Below are 9866 nucleotides of genomic sequence, written 5' to 3'. Positions count from 1 at the left end.
TAGATTTCAAACCAAATCAATCCGCTTTCTTCCAAATGCTTGATCTGTCAACCTGCTTTTTCTCGTACAAACTGCTTTATCGTCGATACCGATTTCAGAAAAACCTCACTTCTGTCTTCTAGAAGCTTATACAGGAACTTGATTGTTTTCTTTATACGGTTGCGGCACTCATTCGATACGTAATCCTGCTTGCCACAACTATAGGCCTTTGGAACGTCTTCTACTCGTGACTTCATTGCCACTATCGGCGAAATGGTATACTCATACATAGTAGGCTTTGTTTTCTAAAAGTAAGCGCGACGAGTTCTTGTTGCAGTCTACTGCGACTTTTAATATCTGTGGTAAATGCAATTCTATACAATCGTGGTTCTATCATCGCTGCGTGCGCCAATGTAAAAGCAATAGCAATCTTCTCCACTGACAAGAACTTCATCCGTGCGGTTCAGGTGCTCATAACTCATATCAATCATCGACTTCTATTGAGTAATCGCCATAAATTTGCAGCTGGGGTTTTTCAATTGATCAAATGTTGCCAAAACACGTCTTCAATTCAGGCATGCTATTCCAGGAAACGGTCTATATTATCTTCACCAAATGTATTTCGTAGTTGCATTGCAAAAAGATATTTCCAACAATCGCAATAATTTTCTGAGGACATATTTTCATGCTGACCTGTATTTATCTTTTACGATGCGTCGCTGGTAATCCCACTTCTGATGTGGGAGCGTCAGGAACATTTTCCGAACAGTCTAGGTTGGCCTCCATCTTGGGCGTATGAGCGACGGGATGATCGAAATAAAAGCGTCAATGTTATCTTGTAGATTGTATAATGTGAACTTATAACATTATGGAGTAGAATACAATAGGACGGTTGAGATGGAATATTATTTGGAGCCAATAGGTTAGTACGTGCTCGCTATTTTTATGACAACCGTCTTGACAAGCAAAACGAACGTCGTCGCACCTAGCGCCACCTACTACTCTATTCGGGGTAACCCGCTCCCTTTTATAATTTACCACTTACTCATTATAATAATAATTATGGACTATCTTAATACACATTTCCACAATCAATTAAAATCGTCTAAATAAACAAAGTATTCTCAATTAATCCGCGCGCCGTCATATATATATTTTGTTTTGTGCTAACAATCAAGAACAGCAATGTGATAAAGTTCAATATTATCTCGAAATGTTTTTTTTTTAAGAAATGGTGTAACATTATCCTCTTCCACAGCCACTGTTATACTTTTAACAATAATAATATTATAATTTAAAGTGTTTCAAATACATTTCAGTTCATTTTAATAACAATCCTATTTAAAGCAACACACATACGTCAGTTTCATCCGCATTTAGCCCGATTTATAATTACATCGGTGGATTGCGGATTTGAGGCCAATTTACACGTGATACCTGAAAATAATCGCCGACCTGGCGCTGATTTTTGACCATGCTATTCCCTACTAATATTATAAATGCGAAAGTAACTCTGTCTGTCTGTCTGTCTGTTACGCTTTCACGTCTCAACCACAGAACTGATTTTAATAAATAGTTTTTATCCCGGACTTTTGAAACGTTCTCTTGGAAACGCGATATAACCGACCTCGACGCGAGCGAAGCCGCGGGCGAATAGCTAGTGCCCTATAAATCCTAAATTTAGGAATTGTTATTTAGCTTCTTTCATTATATACAATCCGCATGTAAGTAAGTGGTTTTTAATTCTCGTTTCTTCTCGATAAGAGCACTTCTATGTCCAGCAATTTACTTTAAGTGGCTTTAGAAAATACGTCGATTTTGAGCTAGGTGAAGATGCCGATACCTTCTATATACTTAAGACTACGACGATTTCAAAGTTAATCTGAGAAGTTGAAATATATTAGCTATACCACAAGAGGGCGTAGCAAAAGTTATCTGTTTTTGTCTTACAAAATCAATCTGAGACTCATCTTCTGGCCTTTTTGTTAAGCTGTGGGAGGAAGTATATACAAGAAAGAAAGAAGTGGCAATCGAGCCTCTTTGCGTTTACCTAGAGATGACGATCAATCTTTACTTAGCCCAATTGTAGGGCACAGTTTGCCAAAAGAATAAAAAAAATGCTTAGTTACTTCATATCGATATGTAAAAACGTTGAAAAGAAAAACACATCTTGATTTTATAACTAATACACTATTGATCAATAGTTCCAGCTCTACGGCATTGAAGAGGTACTTCCATTGACATGCCTATGTTCCATGTTTTAATGTACAATGTGTAACCACTTCATAACACATACTGCTTATCCCACGAGAATACAAATATGATGATATACATACATTTAGGTCAGCGGCCAGGTCAGGCGCCGCCTAATAATACTCGCCCGAAACAAGCTCAAATAATAATAGTTAATTTCGTTACATGTTAGTATCTGCTAATGAAACACGTTTCTCTGTTTTCCTTATTTATTACGAGAACGATACTATGTATCCTATAGAATTGATATTTGAGGTCTTATCCAAATTGTCGATGATCCCAATTACTGAAATACTTAAGCATCTGATTTTATGATGTATACAAAAAAGTGACTGTTTGCCTCTAGTAGTGTATCATTAGTGTAGGCATTATTCATTTAATTTCGCTCTGATTAAAATGCAGAGCTATCCAATAACGCATTAGGTTATTTCCTGTGCCTAATAAGAAGAACTTTGAATCTTTAGGTAAATATGCTTCAATTTCGTAAAAAACTTTGTAACCTTTATGTAATTAAAAGATTTTTTATTGCATTTGATCTGCGATGTGCGGCAAAATACAGTTATATTACCATCCGACATTAATTAACTTCATTAAGAAACAAACATCTTTAATATCACTGTTATAAAACATTGTACAATATTAATGTCACAGAACAAATGTATAAGTAGGTATACAAGAACAGAGATGAAAGAAAGAAACCTCGACTCACTTCTGGCGTCTCACTATAGAAACCTAAATCCTTTGTTATAAGCACGCAAGTCACTCGAAACATTAAAGTGCCTGTTCGAGACCCATTCTTATATCACTCGATACAATATAATCCTTAAATTGTTGGATTTTTTTTTTGTTGAAACTGTGCATGCTTTTTTTCTTATAAATGATTCTTAATAATGTCCAAGTAAAAAAAACCTGAATCACATCGATCAATACTTTGACACAAAGTCACAATTATAAATAACTTTCTATTGATGTAGGTATATAATGAACACAATGTTTTTAAACACCAAAATTATAATGAGGAATATACATAATTCAGTTACAACTACCACATACTAGGTCTCCTTTCAACGTCTCCTAACAACGGTTATATCACTCGAGTAATATAATGCCATAAAAAGTCGAGCGGTTTTGATAATGAGCCCCTTACAAACACCCAGTCATTCGTCATCTGTGTATAAATGTACGTTTTGGTACTTTTTGTACACTCCCACTTGTCGGGCTTAATATAGTGTTACGTTAGTGCTTTATGTTAAATTAGGGTTAAGTTGTTTTGAATGTAATTTTAATATTATTATTTTAGCTTCGAGTTGGATTATTTTTTTATTAGACTGTACAATACAACACGGTTATTTAAACAAAGTCTATCCGATTTTGAGAATAAAAAAAAAACTTCTTCTCTTGATACGGTATGTCACCGATTGCCCGGTCCAGCTAGTTAATACAATAAATACTTAGTACAATGCCATTTGGTTTTAATGTTAATACATATATGATGCATTATTAAATAAAACCTTAAATCAAATATTCAGTAGACTATAGAAAAATCTTTCACAAAAAAAATAATCGCAGCAATAACTTGTACCATTTTCATTTGCGAATACCTTTAAGAAAATCTAATACCACGCATTTCAAATCTGCGTTAAAATGAAGGTCTGGTAATATTTAATATAGCTCATTCATGGCGTCATTATTCCGCAGGACGTCCGAGGTGCAATGCGAGGGATTTTAAAATTAAAAATTCCTAGCCTACAGGTTGTGGCACCGGTATCTGGACATAGAATAGTTCGAATATTGATTTCTTCATATAATTTAGTGAGATATGTATGTTCATTGGCAACATTGACACTTGAGAGAGAATTTTGAAAATATTCGTTAAAAAAAACAGTTAATTTTAATGCTTCAGTCTGGTTCGCTTCAGAATAGAATTCGGTACCTTTTATGAAGATAAATATTTAACAAATACGCGTCTAATGAAAATATTTCAGTTTTTCCCTTTCAAAATATTGGCCAGCAAACAACCGGAACGAACCAAGACAGACTTCCAGGTAAACAAAATATTCATGAACTTTTTTTAATTTAAAACTTTAATACCTATATATTTTTGTAGCATTCAGAAAAACTCGCTTTTTTCATTTCATGCGGAAGTTTTGGCGAAATGTCTGAATGGGCTTAATATTTTAACATGAACTGCGATTCACTGGGTGTTAATAAAGGAGAAGATTGGTAAAAATATTGCTGTTCATCCAAAATTTGTTATTTTATATTCAATATGTTTTATTAAAGAAATAAATTCATTAAATGTTTTCATAGACTGCTTGGTATTGAAAAAAAAAATCAAAATGGAAAGTTTAAATAAATATCACAAAAAAAATGTATTGAATAACAAGAAATTGAAAATATCCACTGCGGTTAGCCAACTTTGTACACAATACAATAATGTACCACATGACATTCAAGTAAAACATTTAATTATAAAATATGTTTATTAAATAACAAAATAATACACAACTGGGGCATACAAATAAGCACAATCTATATCATAACACATTAAATCACCAAAAATAACATTTTAAAGAATCAATAACAGCCGACTGGTAAGCGTGGCCGAAGCTTGCTTTAGTTGTCTGGGCGCCGTAGCGCGGAGCGGACGCCTCTACGACACGACGCGCTACGACGTAGCACGTGCTACGATACCGATGAAAAAGTGCTTCGGGACAAAAATGTGATACAAAAAGTACATTCGTGGTAAAAAAAAATCTTATTTCGTATGAAGTGTTGTGACTTGAATTGTGCTAAAATGGAGTGGACTTTGATGCTGTTGGTTTGTCTTTTCTACACGGCTGCCGGTAACCCTGCAAAAATGGGTCAGTACGAGTTAATAATTTAGTTTCTGCGCGGTTAGCTTATTGCATAGATTGGCAGTTTGACGGTTGGAACAAAGGAGGAACTGGTCGGCTTATAAATTATGGTTTCCATGTTTGTCTTGCTTGTGTTTCTCTGAGTTTGACGGACTGCATTGTGTAGCAGTCGAATTGAACAAATATAAATTGTTCGAGTGACGAATACTTGATTTGTTTCAGTAAAGCTGCTATTAATTGAATTTGAAACGGGTTTGCTTGTGATATTAATAACCATGCATTTTTTTTAATGAATGGAAATGGAATTTATTTACGAGGGTAAAAATTATTTAAATGCGGTTCTCTCAAACACACAATCGGATCAAATAAGGAATACAATATAGATACGACGGCTAATCAGGTAAAATTAACGACTATGCTTTAATGTGAAATTTAATTTCGTTTAATATTTACGAATGGGAACACAGAATCTGCATTGCTTTTTTGTTTATTTTACCGCCGGGTAAAATTCAATTTGTTTTTTTCTATGACTACTGTTTCTGTATAACATGTTTAAGATATAATTCTAGAATATTACAAAAAAAAAAATATACAAATTTAAGAACAAAAGAGTCGTATCTTATCATATTGTTATATCCTTCTTTTAAAGGTATTTTTTTATTATTACTGTAGGTTGCTCATCTGTTCCATAATAGAGTATGGGCGAATGCCTTTTAATAGTAGAATTCACGGCAAGGCCGGCGCGTGTTGGACCTGTGTCACAACGTATTTGAGACTTCCAAAGGCCCTCCAATACAAAATAACGCGTATCTAATAAGAAGTATTAGCGAATAGATATTTATATTAAAATTTCTAAGAATGATGACGGTCAAGTAGCTTTAATTAGTTTTTTCATACAACACATTTTTAAGTATATGAATAAGTGGTAGTTAGAAAATAAGATTGGAAAGTCGAAATTTGAACCTTAATAAACATTATTATTGAATCCGATTTTTTTTAACATTGTTTGATAGTCAGGAATGTTTTCTATAAATAACCCAAATGAGCTGCGAATAGGCCAGTTTTATATTCAATAAACAAAATGCAAAGAAGTCCTTCTTGCATTCCATATTACATTTTCTTTAATAAATAATTATAATATAGGTACACTTTTCCAAGATCTAGGTTATTACAGAATAGTACTGAGAATAAAATTATTGTATCAAATTATAGCTTTCAGTTTAATTAAGTGTTGCAGTAATTATTTGAAACACGGCGTTTCCTATAAACTAACGTTCTCTCGAGGCAGTTATTAGAATTGAAACATAAGTGCTTTCTCTGAGAAATTAATTTATGAAATATGACTAAACGTTTATATTGAAGTTATTGTGGACGTAAAATTTAATCAAATTATTAATATATTGTCTAATAAACTTGATATTACGTTTATTCGTTTCACACCTCATTAGATTGTGGACGACTGTCTAGTGGTGATAGAGAGACGATTGACTGAGCTTTCGAGTTCAGTATCTTTTCAAACTACCGAAAATTTAATGAGTTTTGCATTGTCAACAAAAAAAAACATGTATTTATACTTATGTATATATATTACGGGATGCGAAGGACATGAAGTGAAACACAACAGATTATATAAATTTTTCGCTATTATATATCATGTATACTTATTAATATTTTTAATTCTTAGTGTAACATATTTTTTTATAAAGCTTTTTAAATAACGGAACAAAAACCATCACCGCGGCTTAATACTGCTCTTCTTAAATATAGTTAATTTCATTGAGCAACAAGCTAAGCCTGTCATAATTATATACTCATAAATACCACATTTTTGACTCGAATTATTTTATTTTCTTTTTCAATTGCAAGCCCAATTACCCACATCTACAGCAAATAGTACAAAAATAGCAATAAATACTCAACATAGAACACATAACAGACCTAAACGCTCCTAAGATCACACATAACAACAGGATATCGTTCGAGTTCAAAAGTCAATTGAGGTCGCCGCATTCCCCTCGCGTGATTGGTGATCACATACGTTGTACTAGCATGCCAGTGTCAATACTATTTAATACATTTGTATTTGCATTTCTGAAAAGAGAATTTGTAATTGGAATATATAACGAATAATAAGTTGGTGTCTTAGGTTTACGCGAATGTAAGACATTGAAATGAAACTACTTTCGTATGATACCTGCAAAGGCGTCGAAACGTCGGGAACTAAAATCTAAATTAAACCGCGATAAAATCCTTAAAAATAGTTTTATTTCAATGATTAATAAGTTACTTGTATTAAAGTCTTAAGACTGTTTTATTCGAAGGTTAAGTATATAAGTAAATTGGGTTTCAGTGTTTCGGGGCTAAATTTGAAGAATGGATGCACATGGTTATTTTGATGCTGATTTTATTAAAAAAAATATAAATAATCATCAAATAAGTCCAGTATTGCGCTCAGCTGGGTATAGAAGACATTTCTCTTTCACTACTTATGCCTGTCAAGCGAAACATTTTTGGTTATTGTTTAGCCTACTATGTCCACAGCGTATATAGTGCCATTTAGAGCTAGGCAATCAGCCCAAAACGTAAGTGTTTAGATCGTCGCCGTCCATCTGCCAATTATTTTGCTATGTATGATAAATAAAAAGGCTTCTGTATTTTATGTACCAAAAAAGGCAACGGCTATTCCATATAAAAATAATAGTTACTTTCATTTCTAGCAAACACCCGTTTTGACACTTTTAACCATGAATCATTATCGTTACGCCGTTCTAATATGTTGTTCCTATTAAGCAACATCGGTAAAATTCTGCATACGTTTGCCTTCCACATCATTGTTAGTAGAACACCAACTTAACTACGCTGAATCTGTAACAACTCATTTTAAATAAAACCTTCGTAATAAATCACCATACAATGACACTTTAATTAACTTTCTGACACTTGACAATTTAACACGACCGACATTACGAGATTATCGCCACTCAAGAGTTTAATACACATTGCGGCTCCCCAAAGCAATACCCCACGTACATACGTAACATAAACAGCAATGTATAAAGTACAAGTATTTGTCAGTTATATTGCACAATTTACTCTGTAGACAGTGGTGCATTGTCTCGGGAGGCCGGCGATGTACGACGTCGTTCAAGTTTTGTATTTCGACTCAAAACACGTTATAGCCCACATTTATTGGAAGATACGTGCTGTTTGATAACGTTAAGGGATGCTGGTTTTAGTAAATTGTTTTTATAATAAAAGGTGGTATTAGTAAGCTAGGTGTTTTTCATTGTATTTGAAGTTCTTTTTGTCTGGACTGGATGCTGAAAGCGGAGGACCGGGTGTTGCGGTGCAATTTGAGGGCAGGCTTACGTCCATCAGTAGATCTCACTTAGCTGAATTGATTAAGAAATGTCATAGTATGCTACGTAGATGAATGCAGTACTGATAAAATGTAAATAAACGCTCTACACATGAAATATATAAGATTAACTGAGCGATGATAACATGACATGTCCTAAAGGTAGGGGAAATTCACAGTAAAAAAGTAAACCAAGCACTTTTCATTAGTAGTAAACAAAAGAGGTCAAATTAAAACTAAGTACTCAAACAAACGTCCAAGTCTATTTAAAATAACTCACTTTAGAACACCATTTAGAAAATGAAACGCGAGATAAAAAGCAGAGCATACATTTTAAAACTAAATCATAACTTTACACAATAAAGGAAATTTAAATACTCAAAATGTACGGCGTAAGGAAATGTAAAATGCACGGGCATTATGAGCTAACATACTAAAATGTGTAGCTGAGATACTAAACTGAGATTAACGAGCCGTCGCTGAGCACGATTTTAATCTTTTAACTTACTATTTTATTGTTTAAACTTGGGTTCGTGATTTTTTTTACTTTGCGTATAAAGAAAAGTAATAGCTGCAAGTACTTGGGAAGAAATGGTACATATGTAGGTAGTAGTTTGACTCTGATTTGAAAGTTATTTATTTCATTAGGTATCTATGGGTAGCTTACTGACTGGTTTTTGGAAATCTTAGTTTATAAAAAACATCAGCACTGTTTTAACAGTTAGAAAATCAAAAAGACTAAAGGAGTTATATGAATGACCAAGGTATACATACATGAGAAGATACAGGCCAATTAAAAACATGTAAATGCAACAAACCTAACATTCAAGCAGATACGTCAAAAAGTATTTTTCTCAGATTTTAAACACTTTCAAATAACTTTAACCAGCTCAGCTGATCATCCTCTTTCAAAAAATTAAGGCAATATTTTGTTTTATTTCATTCTAAGCCCGAATTCTATGTAAGATTTGTTTGGGTACTAGGGTCCCAGGAAGCTTAGCAAAATACCACGCAGCTGGTTTTTCACAAGCCATAATGCTAGGACGCGGTAAAAGGGCTTTGTAGCGTACAGAATAATGCGGTTCAAAAAGTATTTCAAACAATTCACACTTAAGTTTCATTATACCTAGGTAATGGTTGATTTAGTGTGATATTTTTGGGATTTTGGAAAATGATAAATATTAATAAAACGTGGATTTTTCAAATACATATGATTACAGAATACTAAAACTGACGTAGTCTACTTTAGATAAGAAAAGATGACAGTATAAAATAATTAATTACTTTTGTCATCAAGTAAAACTAGAAATACATTACATAATTTTTCCTAGTGTCATGTTAAATTTTAATTCTCTTTGCCAGGGGATCGACTTTATATCAAGACTTTAAGGTTGAATTTCGTCTGTCTTCGTAGCCAT

The 9866-nt window shown here is 33.3% G+C and overlaps 1 protein-coding gene across 1 annotated transcript in view; it reads left to right on the top strand.

Annotated features, from left to right (window-relative positions):
- The first annotated feature begins 4616 nt into the window (after positions 1-4616).
- LOC113494848 overlaps positions 4617-9866 on the top strand; it is a 77010-nt gene continuing 71760 nt past the window's right edge. The window contains exon 1 of the mRNA XM_026873350.1: positions 4617-5096. Within this exon, the coding sequence (XP_026729151.1) occupies positions 5000-5096 (97 nt within the window). The 5' untranslated portion in view covers positions 4617-4999. The remainder of the gene's footprint in view (positions 5097-9866) is intronic.

The sequence above is a fragment of the Trichoplusia ni genome, chromosome 6 (assembly GCF_003590095.1).
Source record: "Trichoplusia ni isolate ovarian cell line Hi5 chromosome 6, tn1, whole genome shotgun sequence".
NCBI lineage: Eukaryota > Metazoa > Arthropoda > Insecta > Lepidoptera > Noctuidae > Trichoplusia > Trichoplusia ni.
This window is presented reverse-complemented; position numbering and strand designations above follow the sequence as displayed.